Source organism: Pongo abelii, chromosome 21 (genome assembly GCF_028885655.2).
Source record: "Pongo abelii isolate AG06213 chromosome 21, NHGRI_mPonAbe1-v2.0_pri, whole genome shotgun sequence".
Classification (NCBI taxonomy): domain Eukaryota; kingdom Metazoa; phylum Chordata; class Mammalia; order Primates; family Hominidae; genus Pongo; species Pongo abelii.
In genome coordinates, this window is record NC_072006.2 from 39656465 (window position 1) to 39676439 (window position 19975).

Sequence of the window (19975 nt, forward strand, 5' to 3'; positions counted from 1 at the left end):
GAATAGGCAACTCTATAGAGGCAGAAAACAGATTTATGGTGGGGAGTGGGGTGGGGAATGGGGATTGACTGTGAATGGGCACGGGGTTTATTTTGGGATTGATGGAAATGTTCTAAAATTGATTGCGGTGATAGTTGCACAACTCTGTGAATATCCTAAAACCCACTACATTGTATACGTTAAATGAGTGAATTGTATGGTATATGAATTATATCTCAAGCCATTTGAAAAAAAAGAAATGCCTGCCATGTGAAGAACACTTTAGGCAGAGGAAACACCTGTCGCAAGGGCCCTGGGACACAGAAAAGGGCTTGGGAAGTTCAAGGACGAAAAGGAGGCAGTGTGGCTCCAGCTTGATAAACTCAGGAGCGAGTGGAGCAGTAGCCAGAAGCCCTGTGTCAGCCATTGTAGGAGCTTGGATTTTGTTCTGAGAGCAATGGGAAACTGTTGGGTGGTATGTATGTATGTATTTATTTGTTTGAGACTGAGTCTCACTCTGTCACCCAGGCTAGAGTGCAGTGGCACTATCTCAGCTCACTGCAACCTTCACCTCCCAGGTTCAAGCAATTCTTGTGCCTCAGCCTCCCAAGTAGCTGGGATTACAGGTGCCTGCCACCGTGCTTGGCCAGTTTTTGTATTTTTAGTGGAGAAAGGGTTTCACCATGTTGGCCAGGCTCATCTCAAACTCCTGACCTCAAGTGATCCACCCACCTTGGTTTCCCAAAGTGTTGGGATTACAGGCATGAGCCACCGTGCCTGGCCAGTTGGGTGGTATTTAAAAAGCAGGGATGGGATATGATTTATTTATATATATGTATACACATGCATATACATATATGTGTATGTATTCTCTACTCTCCCGAGTAGAGAATAGTGTGTGTATGTTTTTAGGGGATTGTGGCATCAAGTGGAAGTAGGGATATGGTTAGGAGACTGTTCCCATGGTCTAGGTGAGAGACTATTACCAATTCATGGACTCTGACCAAGAAAACTGGGTGGGTGAGCCAGTGCACTTTGTGAGGGAGGAGAGGGACTAGGAAGTGAGAAGGTGAGGTGGAAACAATGTGGATTGCTGGCTCCTGCCTCAGCTTTTGCCACCCCACCAAAAAAAATAGTATTTCTACAACACAGATTTCCTCTACTCAATGATTTCTTATCCCTCTTCAGGAGACCACTGGGATACTACAGACTCAGCTCCAGGAGGCTCAGTGGGAGCTGAAGGAGGCAGCCCGGCAGCACAGAGATGACCTTGCTGCCCTCCAAGAAGAGAGCAGCTCCCTGCTGCAGGATAAGATGGACCTGCAGAAGCAGGTCCCCTCCTCCTCCCCACCCAGTCCCATGGTCCTTCCCCAACATAGCCAGGCTTTCCCACTTCCTCTTACAGGACAGGGAGAACCTTGGCCCTGCTGCCTGGTTTGGGAGGGTAGATGGGTGGGCCACAGTACTGAGTGGAAAATTAGAGGGTGCTCAGAGTTGAGCATGTGCTTGGCAGAGCCCTGGGATAGTAATCTCTTTCTCTGTAATGGTCGCAGAGCTTGTGTTTTCCCTGATTGTCTCAGTTTCAATTGTTCTTTCCGTCCTTGCCATAAATAAATCTAAGATTTTTACATACTAGGTTGCTTCTCTTCAGAATCCTGTATCAAATGATGTTCTGACTTTTCATTTTTAAAAAAGCAATCACAATACATGTTTTGCCTTTGGGAGTAGTTATAGTCAGCCTTTTTTTCCTTCTTTTTGGTGGGGGAGACAGGGTCTCACTATGTCGCCCGGGCTGAAGTGCAGATCACAGCTCACTGCAGTCTTGACTTCCCAAGCTCAAGCAATTCTCCCACCTCAGCCCCCTGAGTAGCTGGGACTACAGATGTGTGCCATCACACTGGCTAATTTTTAAATTTTTATAGAGACAGGGTCTCACTATGTTGCCCAGGCTGATCTCAAACTCCTGGTCTCAAGCAGTCTGCCCGCCTTGGCCTTCCAAAGTGTTGAGATTACAGGTGTGAGCCACCGCACCCAGCCCAGCCAAGATTTTTATTTGTGCCTGCCTCTACGCAGCATATGTGAGGCCGAGAGGCAGATGACCAGGCCGAATTGTATTGAGGAAGGGGGTGGTTAAGAACAGTGTGCAGGGATTGGTGGAATCGCCAGAGCATTGGAAATGGCCACTGACTATGGTAAACCTCGAAGGACCCTGAAGCCCTAGATGAGGAGCATCTTCCCACCGGCCCCCTGCCCTGCCATCTTGGTCTTCATGCCCTTAATTTTCCAGGTGGAGGACTTGAAGTCTCAGCTGGTGGCTCAGGATGACTCCCAGAGGCTGGTGGAGCAGGAGGTTCAGGAGAAGTTAAGAGAGACCCAGGAGTATAACCGAATTCAGGAGGAGCTGGAGAGAGAGACAGCCAGGTAGGCTAGATAGGCCATGGAGGTGGCTTTTGTCTATCTGGCTGCCATGGTCACTGTGATATTGACAGTTGTTTGCTCAGGCCACCTTGCCTTTCATGTTTGCAACTCTGGGATGTACATGTAGCCATGTGGAGAGGACATGGTTCCCGTCTTCAAAGCTTGAACTTCATTTATTTAGTAAATATTTCGAGAACACCCATTATGCACCAGGCACCATGCTTGGGGATACAGTGATAAACAAGACTGTATGGTCCCTGCCCCAGTAGAATTTATAGTTTTGTGGGGAAGACATTAATCAAATAATAACTCAAATTATTACAGGTTATGACACATAGAGGAAACAGGGTGAGAGAGAGAAGAGACCTACTTTAGAACCGTTGTTAGGGAAGGCCTTTCTCAGGAAGTTGCATTTAAACTGAGCACTCAGCATGAAGTGGAGCTACCCATGTAAAAGGGTGAGGGGGAGTTCTATTCTGTAAGAGGAGAAATAATATGCAAAGGCCATGAGGCAGATAAAAGTTGACAGTGTTTGGTGGAACTGAAGGAGTGGCTGGAGCCTGATTGGATTGGAGTTGGAGCCTGGTGAATAAGGAGAGTGGCATGCCTGGTGAATAAGGAGGGTGGCATGCCTGGTGAATAAGGAGAGTGGCATGTGGAGCAGGTCCACAGCGTTCAGGATTTGGTAGGCCACAGCAAGGAGTTCGTAATTTGAGTTTCATGGGAAACCTCTGGAGAATTTTAAGCAGGGAAATTGATACAATCCAACTTATGATGTATTTGAAGGGATTGTAATGACATGAGACATCAGGAGTGAAAGAAGACCATTCAGAGTGAAGAGCAGCTTGTATTCTTAGTGCTGTGGGAATTTGAGAAGGGGATGGGCTGGGTGCGGTGTCCCACGACTGTAATCCCATCACTTTGGGAGGCTGAGGCGGGCAGATCACTTGAGGTCAGGAATTCGAGACCAGCCTGGCCAACGTGTCTACTAAAAATACAAAAAAAATTAGCTGGGCGTGGTGGTGGGTGCCTGTAATGCCAGCTACTTGGAAGGCTGAGGCAGGAGAATTGCTTGAACCAGGAGGTGGAGGTTGCAGTGAACTGAGATCACACCATTGCACCCCAGCCTCAGTGACAGAGCAAGACTCCATCTCAAAAAAAGCAAAAAGCAAAAAACAAAAAAAAAGAACACAGTTTGAGAAGGGTCACATTATTTTGGTGATGAAACTAGAGGCAGGAAGACAAGTTAGGCTGGTACGTTGTCCTGATGAGAGATCCTAAAGCTAAACCAAGGTAGGGTAGTGGAGAAGAGGAGGAGAGAACAGAAGAGATTTAAAGGATGTTAAGGGAGTTAGAATCAATTGTATATAATCATAGATTGGATGTAGGTAGGTTGAAGGGAGAACTCTGGAGTAGTCAAGGTTCTACTTTGGGACACTGTGTGGATGGAAGTGCCATTCACTGAGCTAGGGAACATAGTAGGAGATGATTGGGTGGATGGGAGGAGAGGAAAGGACGGGGAAGATTTGGACATGTTGAACATGAGGTACTAATATAAGGTATATGTGAAATTTGCCAGAGAAGAATAAGGTTGATGGCTAGGCATGGTGGTGCATGCCTGCAATCCCAGCTACTCGAGAGGCTGAGGCACGAGAATCATTTGAACCCGGGAGGCAGAGGCTGCAGCGAGCCGAGATCGTGCCACTGCACCCCAGCCTGGGTAACAGAGCAAGACTCTGACTCAAAAAAAAAAAAAAAAAAAAAAATACCTGTGAGGTTGAAATGGGGCATCATCTGCAGGAAGTACCTAGGAGCACTTATTATAGTAAGTGCTCAATAAATGATAGCTTTTATTGTTACATCATAATCATTATCATTACTATTTCTATTTTGATTATTAATGCTATGTTTAGAATCCTCAGATGAGAAGATAATTTTTCATTCCCTAAGAGAATGGCCCGGCACTCTGACCCCTCTCTTTTTAGCCTGACTCTGTCACTGATGGAAAAGGAACAGAGACTCCTTGTTTTACAAGAAGCTGACTCTATTCGACAACAAGAGCTGAGCGCCCTGCGCCAGGACATGCAGGAGGCCCAGGGAGAACAGAAAGAGCTCAGTGCCCAGGTACTTCCCACTCTGGTTATGAGCTCTGCATCCCCGGCGGAAGCCTGATTCTGAAGCGGTGGATTGATTGCTCTGAGTCGTCTCATGGAGAGGACCCATCTATTTTTCCTGATTACAGGATAGGCTGGTGCCTCAACACCCCTACAGAGGGGGAAGCCAGGTCTAGACAAGGCAGGGCTTGGGAACCTGACCCAGAGATGGGCATGGCTCCTGTGGGAAACCTGACAGCCCAGAGCAAAGTGCACACAGGGGTGGAGCCCACGCAGGCCTGGTTCCAGCACAGCCACTTCAAAGTATGCTGGGTCTGGTTGGCAAGATGTAGCAGGGAGAATGAGCAACCAGAAATACTCCAGATCAGGCAGGCAGCAGCAAGACTTCCAGGGACTCAGTCTGCCCCCATCAGAACCCCAGATGTTGTATACAGAAAAAAGATGGAACTAGGAGGGAAGGAATGGGGTGTAAGAGCCAGATGGTGGATTGCAGGGGTTAAGGGCACACAGGTTTGGCTGTTCAACAGTCTTGAGTTTGAATGTAAGCTTTCTAATTGTGTGAATGTCAGCTTCTTCATCCATAAAACAAGGGTGATAATTCTTGTTCCTAATTCCTATAACCATTATAGGAATATATAAAGTGTCAGGAACACAATAAGCATTCAATACATGGTAGCTATGTTATTGTGACTGGTCTTACTAGGCGCAGCGTCGGGGTTTCAGGGCAGAGTTCTGATCATAGCAGGGAGCCAGCATATCTGCCCAGGAAGCCAGGGCTGAAGCCATTAGCATAGCAGCCTGGGCCCATGTGTTCAGTAGTCGGCAGGCAGCCAGGTGTTAGATCTAGCATAACACTCATTTCAGAGCCCCTCTACCTGCCTGAGAGCTGAGCTGAAATCCTCCCAGCCCTGATCAGAGTTTGTACAAGGATTGAGTGGGGTCTGGCCTGGGAAGGCCTGAGGAGAGGGTATCCACTTCCTGCTTATAGTATGTACAATTCTTCCTTGTCAGATGGAATTACTAAGGCAAGAGGTGAAGGAAAAGGAGGCTGACTTTCTGGCCCAGGAAGCACAGCTGCTGGAGGAGCTGGAGGCGTCTCATATCACGGAGCAGCAGCTGCGAGCTTCCTTGTGGGCCCAGGAAGCCAAGGCAGCCCAACTACAGCTGCGACTGCGCAGCACAGAGAGCCAGCTAGAAGCACTGGCCACAGAGCAGCAGCCCAGGAACCAGGCCCAGGCCCAGCTGGCCAGCCTCTACTCTGTCCTGCAGCAGGCCCTGGGGTCTGTTTGTGAGAGCAGGCCTGAGCTGAGTGGTGGGGGAGACTCTGCTCCTTCCCTCTGGGGCCTTGAGCCAGGTGAGACAACCTCCCCAGAACTAGGTCCTTTGGGCCAAAGCCAGGCCTGGCTCGCAGGGGAAAGGGAGAGGAATGCTATTTGTTAGGCCATATTGCTTCAGGGTTAAGATTACGTACTTGGGAATTAATTCTGAGTTTAAGCCCCAGCTCTACCGTTTGCTAGCCATGTGTCCTTGGGCAAGTCACCTGTCCTCTCTGAGCTTGATTTTCCTCAACTACAAAATGAGGATGTTAAAAGTACTTACCTTATAATTTCACCAAAGAGTTATGAGGTTGCAGATGTGAATCGCTTACACGGTTCCTGGCACTTATTAAGTGCATAATAAGCGATAGCTGGCATTAATCTAGCACCCACCATAGTGCCTGGCCCATACTTATGGAGAAAATATGTGATGAGTGAACTGCTGAGAAAGGGGTTCTTTGCGGAGAGGAGGGACCAGTGGGAAGGACAGGGCTGTGTCTGGGGAGGTCTGGCTGTTTCTTTTCATAGTGGCAGCCAGGTGAGGAGGTTTTCTTCATTTTTTCAGACCAGAATGGAGCTAGGAGCCTCTTTAAGAGAGGGCCCCTACTGACTGCTCTCTCCGCTGAGGCAGTAGCATCTGCCCTCCACAAGCTTCATCAAGACCTGTGGAAGACTCAGCAGACCCGGGTATGTTTCTCTGCTCCCCTTTCCTGAACTCTTTACATCCCTCGAAAAGCATGAGGCAAAGACGTATGAAGCAGTTTGACCTGTTTTATTCCTGAGATCAAGTTGGAATGAGTTTCACCTCTATCACTTACCACCTGGCAACCACAAATGAAGCATTTGGAGTTCCTGGGCCTTGTTTTCCCTTGCAGAGTAGGGCAGATAGTGCCTGCTTAGGGTTTTGAGGATTAGATGAGAGAGGATCTTGAATGAACCCTGTAAACCAAAAAAACCCTGGGTAGGCCAGGCACGGTGGCTCACATCTGTAATCCCAGTGCTTTGGGAGGCTGAGACAGGTGGATCACCTGAGGTCAGGAGTTCGAAATCAGCCTGGCCAACATGGTGAAACCCCATCTGTACTAAAAATACAAAAATTAGCCAGGGGTGGCGGTGGGCACCTGTAATCCCAGCTACTTGGGAGGCTGAGGCAGGAGAATCACTTGAACCCGGGAGGTGGAGGTTGCAGTGAGCCAAGATTGCGCCATTGCACTCCAGGCTGAGCGACAAAAGTGAAACTCCATCTCAAACAAACAAACACAAAAAAACCCTGGGCAGATGTATGGCATTGTTTTCCCTCGTTTTCCACTCAGCCGTGAATTTATTCTTGGTACCCAGGCTTCCAAGAGAAACCCTAGAAATCATTGACCACTGAGATTTGAAGTTGGCATTTATAGGCATGTTCTAGGCCTAGGTCTGAAAGAGCTCATAAATTCTACCTCACAGTGAGCCTGTCAATCAATACAAATTGAGTGTCATCCATATGTCAGCCACTCTGGGCTGGGTATACAAAAAGGAGAAAGACCTGATCTCTGCCTAAAGAAGGCTTGTGACATGGTGGAGGAACCAAACTGCATTCTACTGGAAAGCAAAACTGAGAGAATTAATTGGATCAATAACAGATGCAAGTGATGCACTGTTGGAACTAGGAGGAGGGGGCAATTCATTCTGATTTGGGAAGGGTCAGAAGGAAAAGAAGAGATGACCTTTGGGCTAAGCTTTGAAGTAGGAGTGTTGAGAGGGAAGAGGTGACCCCTGGGCTAACTTTGAGCAGGAGCTCTGTTTCGAAAGACATAGATGGGTCAGAAGGGGATGGAATCTCACTCCATCCAAGTGGAGCAGAGCCTGTCATCACTTCAGGGAGCTAAATACACATGTGTTCAGAGGAAGTAACCCGGCAATCTGGGAGTAGGTCCACAATGGCGGCCCACCACAGAAGCTGAGAATGAGGAGAGAGCTTGAGCCCTGCATTGCTTTGTGGAAGACGAGGAACTCACGTTTAGCCATGCCCTTCCTTTCCCAGGATGTTCTGAGGGATCAGGTCCAGAAACTGGAAGAGCGTCTAACTGATACTGAGGCTGAGAAGAGCCAGGTCCACACAGAGTTGCAGGATCTGCAGAGACAGCTCTCCCAGAATCAGGAAGGTGAGAAGCTCAAGACAGGCAGGAGATTCAGAGGGAGGAGAAGGGATAGGTGGGGAGCCCAGAAGTGGCAGGCACAGGCCTAGCAGCCACTCTGTTTATTTTATTTTTATTTTATTTTATTTTTGAGACGGCACCTCACTCTGTCACTCAGGTTTGAGTGCAATGTCACGATTTCGGCTCGCTGCAACCTCTGTCTTCTGAGTAGCTAGGATTATAGGCATGCGCCACCACGCCTGGCTAATTTTTTTGTATTTTTAGTAAAGACAGGGATTTCACCATGTTCACCAACCAGCAGAGCCACCCAGGTCTCTAGGAGCTCCTGCACAATTATAGGATTGAGGGCTAGAAGGGACCTCCAGTGTCATCTGGCTCAATCCTGTCTGGAATTGAGGGCCAAGGCTCTCTGTGATGAGGATGAGGACATATTGGGATGATTACCAGGCAGTGCTGGGGCTGGCAGCAGCAGGGAGTGCTTGAACTCCTGGCCTCAAGTGATTCGCCTGCCTCGACCTCCCAAAGTGCTAGGATTACAGGCGTGAGCCACCGCGCCCAGCTGCACTCCATTATTTACCCAGAACTGTGAGCTGATATCTAGATGCACTTCCAAAGGGGTGCTGACCCCCTTGAACTATTTTTTCTGCTTTGCTTGGCCTTTGAGGCCCATCCTGGAAGAAGAGATTAGGAGGAACAGATTTGATGAACTGAAAGAAGGAAATGGCTGGGCTTCCACTTTCTGTCTCCGTAGATTTAAAAATTTTAAAAATTGGAGACCCAGGGCCAGGACTGTAAGAACATTATAAAACTGCATCTTTTGCCATCCATGTTACTTATTTTTATCATCTTCAACTATGTCCTCCAAGTTAGCCTTTGGTAGCTGAGGGATTATGAGCTTATTTGGGAGAAAGCAAGGAGAGGGGATCTGGGGAGGATATATCCATGTGCCAGCCAAGGACTGGAAAGTGTCATGACTCCTTACAAAGGATAGGAGAGGAAGAGTCTTGAAGCTCAAGTTTCTACTGTAAAAGAGAAGAGTTAGCCGGGCGTGGTGGTGGGCACCTGTAATCCCAACTACTCGGGAGGCTGAGGCAGGAGAATCTCTTGAACCCGGGAGGTGAAGGTTGCAGTGAGCTGAGATTGTGCCACTGCATTCCAGCCTGGGTGACAGAGCAAGACTCTGTCTCAAAAAAAGAAAAAAAGAGGAGACCTTGGGTCTGGGCCTGTTTTGAGGCCGTTTAAGGGTTCCCTGAGAGCCACAAAAATAATGGGATTCCAACGCCTGTTGCAGAAATGGTGGGCAACCAGCAGAGCCACGCGGGTCTCTAGGAGCTCCTGCACAATTATAGGATTGGGAGCTAGAAGGGACCTCCAGTGTCATCTGGCTCAACCCTGTCTGGAATTGAGGGCCAAGGCTCTCTGTGATGAGGATGAGGACATATTGGGATGATTACCAGGCAGTGCTGGGTCTGGCAGCAGCAGGGAGTGCTGCCAGGCAAATAGAAGCAGCTGGCGGATGGTTGATGTCTCTAGGACACTGGATATAATTCTCTCCTTGGCCTTCCTCCCCTTTGAATCTGTTCCCCATCCTCCATCTGCCTCTATATCCCAAACATGGGTCTTACTCCACTCTCTCTCCTCTCCTCAAAGAGAAATCCAAGTGGGAAGGAAAGCAGAACTCCCTACAATCTGAGCTGATGGAACTACATGAAACTATGGCATCCTTACAGAGTCGCCTGCGGAGAGCAGAGCTACAGCGAATGGAAGCCCAGGTAAAGTGGTACTGGTCTCAGGAAGGGATTTGCCTCAGGAGTAGTCCCTTGGGCCCACCTCGGCCTGAGGTCATGTGTCCCACTTCCTTCAGCAAGTCTATCAGTTCCTCTGGCTGTCTCCCTGTCCCTGGGGGCCATTATTCAGGTTCCAGTGAATCCTCCTTCAATTGCTTTTTCTGAATTAAGGTTGATATTTTTACCGCTTGTCCTGAAGGACCAGCATCTCCCCTGGGCATAGCAGAGTCCTGGGAGGTGGTAGGCATGCCCTTTTACAGTATCAGCTTAAGTGGAATATACCACCACTTTTTTGCCCAAGTCCTTATCACTGCTAGTGCCACAAAATAAAGAAAAGGGTCGGTGTTGGGGTGACAGTAGCAGGAAAGTGTAATCTAAAGTGGCTTTTCATCTTGTCTTCCAGGGTGAGCGAGAGTTACTTCAGGCAGCCAAGAAGAACCTGACAGCCCAGGTGGAACACCTGCAAGCAGCTGTCGCAGAAGCCAGGGCTCAGGCAAGTGCTGCTGGCGTCCTGGAAGAAGACCTGAGAATGGCTCGCTCAGCACTGAAGCTGAAAAATGAGGAGGTGGAGAGTGAGCGTGAGAGAGCCCAGGCTCTGCAAGAGCAGGGCGAACTGAAGGTGGCCCAAGGGAAGGCTCTGCAAGAGAATTTGGCCCTCCTGACCCAGACCCTAGCTGAAAGAGAAGGGGAGGTGGAGACTCTGCGGGGACAAATCCAGGAACTGGAGAAGCAACGGGAAATGCAGAAGGCTGCTTTGGAATTGCTGTCTCTGGACCTGAAGAAGAGGAACCAAGAGGTAGATCTGCAGCAAGAACAGATTCAGGAGCTAGAGAAGTGTAGGTCTGTTTTAGAGCATCTGCCCATGGCTGTCCAGGAGCGAGAGCAGAAGCTGACTGTGCAGAGGGAGCAGATCAGAGAGCTCGAGAAGGATCGGGAGACTCAGAGGAACGTCTTGGAGCATCAGCTTCTAGAACTTGAGAAGAAGGACCAAATGATTGAGTCCCAGAGAGGACAGGTGCAGGATCTGAAAAAGCAGTTGGTTACTCTGGAATGCCTGGCCCTGGAACTGGAGGAAAACCATCACAAGATGGAGTGCCAGCAAAAACTGATCGAGGAGCTGGAGGGCCAGAGGGAAACCCAGAGAGTGGCTTTGACCCACCTTACGCTGGACCTAGAAGAAAGGAGCCAGGAGCTACAGGCACAAAGCAGCCAGATCCATGACCTGGAGAGCCACAGCACCGTTCTGGCAAGAGAGCTGCAGGAGAGGGACCAGGAGGTGAAGTCTCAGCGAGAACAGATCGAGGAGCTGCGGAGGCAGAAAGAGCATCTGACTCAGGATCTCGAGAGGAGAGACCAGGAGCTGATGCTGCAGAAGGAGAGGATTCAGGTTCTCGAGGATCAAAGGACCCGGCAGACCAAGATCCTGGAGGAGGACCTGGAACAGATCAAGCTGTCCTTGAGAGAGCGAGGCCGGGAGCTGACCACTCAGAGGCAGCTGATGCAGGAACGGGCAGAGGAAGGGAAGGGCCCGAGTAAAGCACAGCGCGGGAGCCTAGAGCACATGAAGCTCATCCTGCGTGATAAGGAGAAAGAGGTGGAATGTCAGCAGGAGCATATCCACGAACTCCAGGAGCTCAAAGACCAGCTGGAGCAGCAGCTCCAGGGCCTGCACAGGAAGGTAGGTGAGACCAGCCTCCTCCTGTCCCAGCGAGAGCAGGAAATAGTGGTCCTGCAGCAGCAACTGCAGGAAGCCAGGGAACAAGGGGAGCTGAAGGAGCGGTCACTTCAGAGTCAACTGGATGAGGCCCAGAGAGCCCTAGTCCAGAAGGACCAGGAACTGGAGGCTCTGCAGCAAGAACAGCAGCAGGCCCAGGGACAGGAGGAGAGGGTGAAGGAAAAGGCAAACGCCCTCCAGGGAGCTCTGGAGCAAGCCCATATGACACTGAAGGAGCGTCACGGAGAGCTTCAGGACCACAAGGAACAGGCACGAAGGCTCGAGGAAGAGCTGGCAGTGGAGGGACGGCGGGTCCAGGCCTTGGAGGAGGTGCTGGGAGACCTAAGAGCTGAGTCTCGGGAACAGGAGAAAGCTCTGTTGGCCCTCCAGCAGCAGTGTGCTGAGCAGGCACAGGAGCATGAGGTGGAGACCAGGGCCCTGCAGGACAGCTGGCTGCAGGCCCAGGCAGTGCTCAAGGAACGGGACCAGGAGCTGGAAGCTCTGCGGGCAGAAAGTCAGTCCTCCCGGCATCAGGAGGAGGCTGCCCGGGCCCGGGCTGAAGCTCTGCAGGAGGCCCTTGGCAAGGCTCATGCTGCCCTGCAGGGGAAAGAACAGCATCTCCTCGAGCAGGCAGAATTGAGCCGCAGTCTGGAGGCCAGCACTGCCACCCTGCAAGCTGCCCTGGATGCCTGCCAGGCACACACTCGGCAGCTGGAGGAGGCCCTGAGGACACGAGAAGGTGAGATCCAGGACCAGGATTTCCGATACCAGGAGGACATGCAGCAGCTGCAGCAGGCACTTGCCCAGAGGGATGAAGAGCTGAGACATCAACAGGAACAGGGGCAGCTGCTGGAGAAGTCTCTGGCCCAGAGGGTCCAAGAGAATATGATCCAAGAGAAGCAGAATCTGGGGCAGGAGAGAGAAGAGGAGGAGATAAGGGGCCTTCGTCAGAGTGTAAGGGAGCTACAGCTGACTCTAGCCCAAAAGGAACAGGAGATTCTGGAGCTGAGGGAGACCCAGCAAAGGAACAACCTGGAAGCCTTACCCCACAGCCACAAAGCCTCCCCAATGGAGGAACAATCTCTAAAACTTGATTCTTTAGAGCCCAGGCTGCAGCGGGAGCTGGAGCGGCTACAGGCAGCCCTGAGACAGACAGAAGCCAGGGAGATTGAGTGGAGGGAGAAGGCCCAGGACTTGGCACTGTCCCTAGCGCAGACCAAGGCCAGTGTCAGCAGTCTGCAGGAGGTAGCCATGTTCCTACAAGCCTCTGTCCTGGAGCGGGATTCAGAACAGCAAAGGCTGCAGGTGAGTCACTCCATGGGGAGTAAGGGCCACGGGACACACCCCTGTCTGGCTGAGCTCAGGGACTGCCCACCACCCTGGGCCCTGTGGCACCTCAGGGGTATGAGAAAGCTGAGATCATGAGCACCTCAACATCGGTGGGATTCAGGCTACTGTGCTAGTCAGGAGATACAGAGAGGATAAGACCCCCACAGTCCCTGCCCTCACAGAGTTCACAGTGTAGTGGGTAAACAATGATAATGCAGTGTGGTTGGTGCCTAATGGGGGAAGTTTAGTATGCCCCAGGCATGCTGGAGGGATGCCCACCCTTTCCTGGGAGTGGGTCCTGAAAGGCTTTCTGGTAAAAGCGGTGTTTAAGATTAGACCTGGGCCAGGCACAGTGGCTCACGCCGGTAATCCCAGCACTTTGGGAGGCCGAGGCGGGCAGATAACTTGAGGTCAGGAGTTCGAGACCAGTCTGGCCAACATGGTGAAACCCCGTCTCTACTAAAAATACAAAAATTAGCCAGGTGTGCTGGCATGTGCCTGTGATCCCAGCTACTTGGGAGTCTGAGGCAGGAGAATTGCTTGAACTCAGGAGGCGGAGGTTGCAGTGAGCCGAGATCATGCCATTGCACTCGAGCCTGGGCAAAGAAACGAGACTCCGTCTCAAAAAAAAAAAAAAAATAGACGTGAAGGGACCAGTAAGGAACTAGCCAAGCACAGGTTGGGGAGGAGCATTCAGGGGAAGAGGAAAAGAGGGCGAAAACAAGTGCAGTATCTGTGTAGATGGTTCAGGTTGCATGGGACAGAGGGAGGATTTGGTAAGAGATCGGAAGACAGCAGGGGCCACACCTGTCAGGGCTTACAAGTCATGCTGAGGACCTGGGTGGTGGGAAGCACATGAAGTGTTTGCGGCAGGGGAGTGATGTGATCAGACATACAGCTCAGAAAGATTGCTCAGGCTGCCGTGTGGAGCAACAGCAGGTCTGGGGAGACCCACTGGGAGGCTGTACTGGGAAGTTCAGGGAAGAGCTTGTGCCCTAAGATGGAAAGTGTGAATGGAGACATGTGGGTGGGTCTGAGAGGTAGGACTTGATTGGCTAAGAGGTGGGAGGAATAAAAAGAGGGCAGAAAGAAGTCAAAGATGACACTCAGGTCCCTGTTCACCAAGATGAAGAGAAGCAGGTGTGAGAAAGAGGAGTGGAATGAATGATGAGGTCAGTTTGGAAATGGAGGGAGGAGCCTTGTGGGCAGGTCAGTAAAATGATCTGAAGTTGAAGGATGGAGTTGAAGCCAGAGACACTTTGGAGTCATCAACAGTTAGAACAAATGGGTTTCTTATAGGCAGAATGTTGAGTGAGAGAGGAAGTGGGCTTAGGAGAGGACTTCAGGGTGTATTATTTAACCTCAAGGTCAAACACCATGTCTTAGTCACCTTTGTACCCCCTGTACTGAGCACAAGACCTGCAGAGAGCAGGCAAACAGAAAAGCCAAGTTGGCTCAACAGAGAGAGGCATCATCTCTTTTGCCAAAAGACACCCAGTTCAATTTTCCAGGGAAATAGACTCTACATCCTGGTGCCTTGACTGAGCCCCGGAGAACCCCAGACACACAGTCCCCCAGAGAGTTCCTTCTGGGAACTCACAAAGCTCTGCTCTTGGTGAAGGGCAATATGAGGAGAAGGAGGTCCATCTGTGAACTCCAAAGTTCACAGGGTTTGAAATACAGTAGTGCGGCTTATCAGCTGTGTGACCCCGAGTGAATGCCTTCACTCTGATCTTCAATTTCTCATCGGTAAAATAGGCATTGGTGGTATGACATGGCATGATATGTATGAATTGCTTAGGAAGAAAGCACTAAGTGGACCTCCTTTCCTATGTTCAGGCCCATTCTTACAGGCACAGCCAAAGTAAGGTATGTAATTGGGCAGGAGGGCACTTCCCACCCATACTCTTGGGTTACTGAGCAGTATTCACTCAATAACATAACTCTGGTCAGAGTCACTTCACCCACTGCCACCTCCAAACACACAGGGCGAGACTCTGTCTCAAAAAAAACAGACCCATAAATGGCAGGACTGAAATGAGGTCTGAGTCATCTGCCTCTAGAGCCCAGGCTTTCTATCACCAAGCTCTTCCTCTCTCCCAAGCAACCCGCATCCACATGCATACACTTGTTTTCTCTTGTTCATCTCTTCTTGACTGTTATCATTTATGAACCACAGGACGCCTAGAAAGTATCTAGCATGAGGCTTCCCCACTTATCCAAAGGGACTTAACCTAAGGACTTGATCCATGTTTCATGGTGCATGTAGTCGTTTTATAAATGAGCAAATTGGGGTTTGGGGAGAGCTTGTGCTTTGACTAGAGTCATACAGCCACTGAGTGGCTATATGGGCCACTGGGTACTCCACAGGGCACCCAACCCTGTGTGACTCCAGAGTCCATGCTGTTCCCACAGCACATTAGTGCTCTAAGTCATTGCTCAGCCTTCTAGGAGATGTGAAGTGAGCTGGGGTCTCTGATCCTAGCTTCCTTGCTAGCTCACCACATATCCTTGAGTAGAGCCCCTCTGCTCCTTTGTTTTACCCATCTGTAAAATGAAGGTTCTGTACTAGAATGACTCAGAGCCTCTAGGAAAAATAAGACAAAAGCCTGAGGAGAACATTGAACCGCTGTTTGTGTGGATGAGGGGTTGGTCTGGATATGAGGTTGGCAAGGTGTGATTTTGCTCCATACCTCTGTTCCCTAGGATGAACTGGAGCTCACCAGACGGGCTCTGGAGAAGGAGCGGCTACACAGCCCAGGTGCGACCAGCACAGCAGAACTGGGGTCCAGAGGGGAGCAGGATGTGCAGCTGGGAGAGGTAAGCTGAGGGCTGTGGGGGAACAGGTGACCCAGCAGGGAGCTCCTGTCCAGAGGTTTGTCCCCTTCCCTTGGGAACTGGGTTCCTGAAGCTTAAACCTGCGGGATTGGTCTGTGTGTCCTCTGTCTGTTCCCTACCTGTCTTAGGGGCTGCCCAGGTGAGATTCATAGGTCTTTCCCACAGGTCTCAGGAGTGGAGGCTGAGCCTAGTCCTGCTGGAATGGAGAAGCAGTCATGGAGACAAAGGCTTGAACACCTGCAGCAAGCGGTGGCCCGGCTGGAGATTGACAGGAGCAGGCTGCAGCGCCACAATGTCCAGCTGCGGAGCACCTTGGAGCAGGTGACCCTTCTTCTTGTCCAGTGGGCATGCATCTCCACTTCTCGTGTGGCCCCTAGAGCATAGGCTCAGTAAATTACAGCCTGTGGGCCAAATCCAGCCTGCTGCCTGTTTCTGAAAATTAAGTTTGTTTGTTTGTTTTCCCGAAACGGAGTCTTGCTCTGTCTCCTAGAGCTGGAGTGGAATGGCGCGATCTCCGCTCACTGCAACCTCCACCTCCCGGGTTCAAGCAATCCTCCTGCCTCAGTCTCCTGAGTAGCTGGGATTACAGGCATGCACCACCATGCCTGGCTAATTTTTGTATTTTTAGTAGAAATAGGGTTTCACTATGTTGGCCAGGCTGCTCTTGAACTCCTGACCTCGTGATCCGCCTGCCTCAGCTTTCCAAAGTGCTGGGATTAGAGGTGTGAGCCACCACGCCCAGCCCTGAAAATTAAGTTTTATTGGAATACAGCCATGCATTGTCTATGGCTGCTTCCCTGCTCTTCCCCACAAAGCCTACAGTACTTACTGCAGGAGAAGTTTGCTGGCCTTTGCTCCAGAGGCCTGAGAGCCTGGCCCTGCCTCTTCTGCTTCAGGAGCACTTCTTTGCACTGAGGCCTGCCCTAGCTGTGCCTTCCTCAGCCAGGAGTTCTCTTCCTGTGGTTACTGTCCCCTCATACACCTGCACAGGCACTGGCCACCTCTGGAGAAAGGCAGCTCTGCTCCAGCCACAGAGCCAAGCCAAGCCCTGATTTCTTATTTGCACCTTGGCAGGTGGAGCGAGAACGGAGGAAGCTGAAGAGGGAGGCCGTGCGTGCGGCCCAGGCAGGGTCCCTGGAGATCAGCGAGGCACCGGCTTCTTCACCCACACAGCAGGTTTACCCGTTTTCCTCAACTGCAGCCTTAGAGAGCCCAACCCCAGCCACCAGAAATTCAGCCCTCCTCATTGCATATCCCGGGCCAGCAGCACTTCAGCTAGTCCAGAGAGCCCCTCCTGACTGCATTCTGCCCTGCTCGGCACAGCTCAGTCTGTCTCTGCCCTGAGAAGGAGGCCCAACATTGGGGTGGGGGTTGGGGTGGCATCAGGGCTAGTGGCCCTGTCTTCTGAGGGACTTAGATCTGTGCACTCCCAGACCAGTGCCACAGGCTGGCCCGGGAGTGGGGCTCATGGGGCTCTGCTTAGGATCCCTGGTGTATGGGGTTATGTGGTGCTTGCCAGCTCCTGAGGAGCCTAGGAGCTTGATCACAGCTTGATCTCTTAGACCTTTTTACAATGTTGAGTTTATAGGCTTAGGGTCCATGGTCTTTCCTGGAGACAGTGTCCCTTTTTTTGGTAAGAGGCTTGGGGAAGACTCCCCAAACCACTCGTTTATGTGAGGTATCCCTGCCAACAGACACAGGCTTGCAGCTGTTTATGGTGGCTGAGCACTAGATCTCCATCCCCTGTCCTTTAATGAAAGTTCTCAAGGGCAGGCACCGTGTCTTCCTCTCTGCATCCTTAGCTCACAGCCCAGGGCTAGCACAAAGCAGATACATGGTGTACTTCGGTTAAATTAAAACATGCCTCAGAGAAGCAAATGCCATCCAGGCCTTTTGCATGTTTTGTGTCAGGTCTCCATGGCATTGCCCATTATGCTAGTGTGGGGCCCCTCCTTGCCTCAGGGCCTGCTGCCCCATAGAGGTCCAATCTGAGTTCAGATGCTTCTGGCCCATAGCCCTTGCCCAGGCCCCTAAGATTGTGATGAGGTTCTGCAAGGAAACTTGCAGAAACCCCAGAGTGGGAAGGCCTATTCCAACAAGAGTGCGGTTTGTCTTCCTTAGGATGGGAGAGGAGGACAGAGGAACTCAGATGCCAAGTATGTGGCTGAACTGCAGAAAGAGGTATGTTCTGGATTTTCTAAACCCATATTCCTTCCCTTGCACTCAGGCCCTTTGTACATCTCCAGCAGGGAGAGGGGAAGTTCCTGCCTTCAGAGAACTTCAGTCTCCATGGGAGGCAAAAATAGTCCCAGCCCCAACCCCATCTCTCATATGCCTTGGGTGGGAGTGGGGAAGAAAGCATGATCCTGGCCCCCGACTTCCAAATCCATACTTAGAAAGGAAAAGGAGAAGGAAGAGGGCTGAGGAGCAGGCAGAAGATTCTAGGACAGGTGGGAGCAAGCGAAGCCATCCTGGCATCCCTGCCCTCAGAGGTGCCCTCGCAGCCAAGACTGTTGCCAGCGCCCCAGACAGAGGAGCCAGGCACCAGCACAGGCTCCAGGCCACACAGCTCAGCTCGAGCCGCCATTCGCAGAGAAGCGACCTGAAGAGCCTTCCTGCCTCTTAGGCCTCACCTAAAAGTCCACTCTCCCTTTCAAGGCCCAGGAGTCATAAGTGTTACCTTTTTATTTCTGAGCCTATTTCAGAAATCAGTAGTCACTACTGGCAGGGCCTGACTCTGTAGCTAGACCTAAGCTATTACTTTGAATTCTATTAAACTCAGAATGTTTTTCTATTTTATTAAAAAGTCAAAGGCAGGCGTGGTAGCTCCCACCTGAAATCCCAGCACTTTCGGAGGCCAAGGCGGGCGGATCACTTGAGGTCAGGAGTTTGAAACCAGCCTGGCCAACATGGCGAAACCCTGTCTGTACTAAAAATACAAAAATTAGCTGGACGTGGTGGTGCACACCTGTAATCCTAGCTACTCAGGAGGCTGACACACAAGAATCACTTGAACCTGGCGGGGTGGAGGTTTCAGTAAGCCAAGATTGCATCATTGCACTGTAGCCTGGGCAACAGAGCAAGACTCTGTCTCAAAAAAAAAAAAGTCAGATAGTGGTTATACTTGAGTATATATTGTTATCAGCCTCATCAAAATGTACATTTAAAATTGGGCATTTTTCACATGTAAATTATCTTTCAGTGAAGTTGATGAATAGCTTTGTTGTTTTCAAGCTCCCTATTTGAGTCACATGTGCAGCCAGGATTGAGAATCACTGGATTCTAGAATTCCTAAGGGTCCTTCCTGTACGCCTCTAAAGCCTGTTTCTGAGATTCGTGTATGTGGTAGAGTTGATTCAGATGCTCATCCAACCAACGTCACAGAACACAGAGCAGGAAGAGCTGGGACAACTTCAGGGCCTTCAGCTGCTCTCCCTCTTCTTTTTCCTGCCCGCCAGGTGGCCCTGCTGCGAGCTCAGCTGACTTTAGAGCGGAAGCAGAAGCAGGACTACATCGCCCGCTCAGTACAGACCAGCCGTGAGCTAGCAGGCCTGCACCACAGCCTCTCACACTCACTTCTTGCCGTGGCCCAGGCCCCTGAGGCCACTGTCCTGGAGGCAGAGACCCGCAGGCTGGATGAGTCCCTGACTCAAAGTCTGACATCCCCAGGGCCAGTCCTGCTACACCCCAGCCCCAGCACTACCCAAGCCGCCTCCAGGTAGCAGCCGCAGCCAGGAGCACACAGACAGAAGACTGTACCATGGGTCACAGCCCCTCTGCACATCTACAGGTTTGCCAAAGGAAAAGCCTGGCTCTGTTAGGCACCCAGGGGCCCCAGGTCAGCAGGTGTTCCCAGGAAGAGGAAGTAAATCTTCAACCCTGGGGAGGGCCCCAACTCACCTGGGAATGAGGCAAATTGCATTTGCTTGCTCCCTATGGAATCGCTCAGAGGAGTGCCTTGCCCTGGCTGAGGGACATGTACTGCCTCTCATCTAGAATTTATTTTCCTAGCAATTCACCGCCTCCCTCAACTTCCTCTTCAACAATAAACCCTGGGATCTTTGCGTTAGTTTTCTGCTGCTGTCTCCACTTATGCAGCTGGGTGGCAGCACCACATCAAGGGGGTTTATCAGGGAAGAACTTGCCAGAGATTCCTGTTGAGGTAGCATGCGTTTATTGTACACCATGCACTGTGATAGGGAAGGGTTACAGAAAACACACAAGACAAAGCCCCTGTCCACAGAGAGCCTGCAGTCCAGTTGATGAGAACAGGCTAACACTCATTTATGAGTCAGAGGCAATTCTGTGTACTGACTAGAAGAACTGTAGAAATTCCAGGGGC

At 50.9% G+C, this 19975-nt stretch overlaps 1 protein-coding gene across 18 annotated transcripts in view; it reads left to right on the forward strand.

The window, feature by feature from the left end:
* CEP250 (centrosomal protein 250) overlaps positions 1–19702 on the forward strand; it is a 57028-nt gene extending 37326 nt beyond the window's left edge. For all 18 annotated transcript variants that reach the window (XM_024238895.3, XM_024238891.3, XM_024238892.3 and 15 more), the window contains 13 exons: positions 1168–1311; positions 2267–2400; positions 4383–4521; positions 5523–5865; positions 6393–6514; positions 7851–7971; positions 9616–9737; positions 10156–12771; positions 15502–15615; positions 15799–15954; positions 16708–16809; positions 17755–17814; positions 19092–19702. In XM_024238895.3, coding sequence (XP_024094663.2) covers positions 1168–1311; positions 2267–2400; positions 4383–4521; positions 5523–5865; positions 6393–6514; positions 7851–7971; positions 9616–9737; positions 10156–12771; positions 15502–15615; positions 15799–15954; positions 16708–16809; positions 17755–17814; positions 19092–19355 — 4437 coding nt within the window. In that variant the 3' untranslated portion in view covers positions 19356–19702. The remainder of the gene's footprint in view (positions 1–1167; positions 1312–2266; positions 2401–4382; positions 4522–5522; positions 5866–6392; positions 6515–7850; positions 7972–9615; positions 9738–10155; positions 12772–15501; positions 15616–15798; positions 15955–16707; positions 16810–17754; positions 17815–19091) is intronic.
* Positions 19703–19975: the final 273 nt, after the last annotated feature.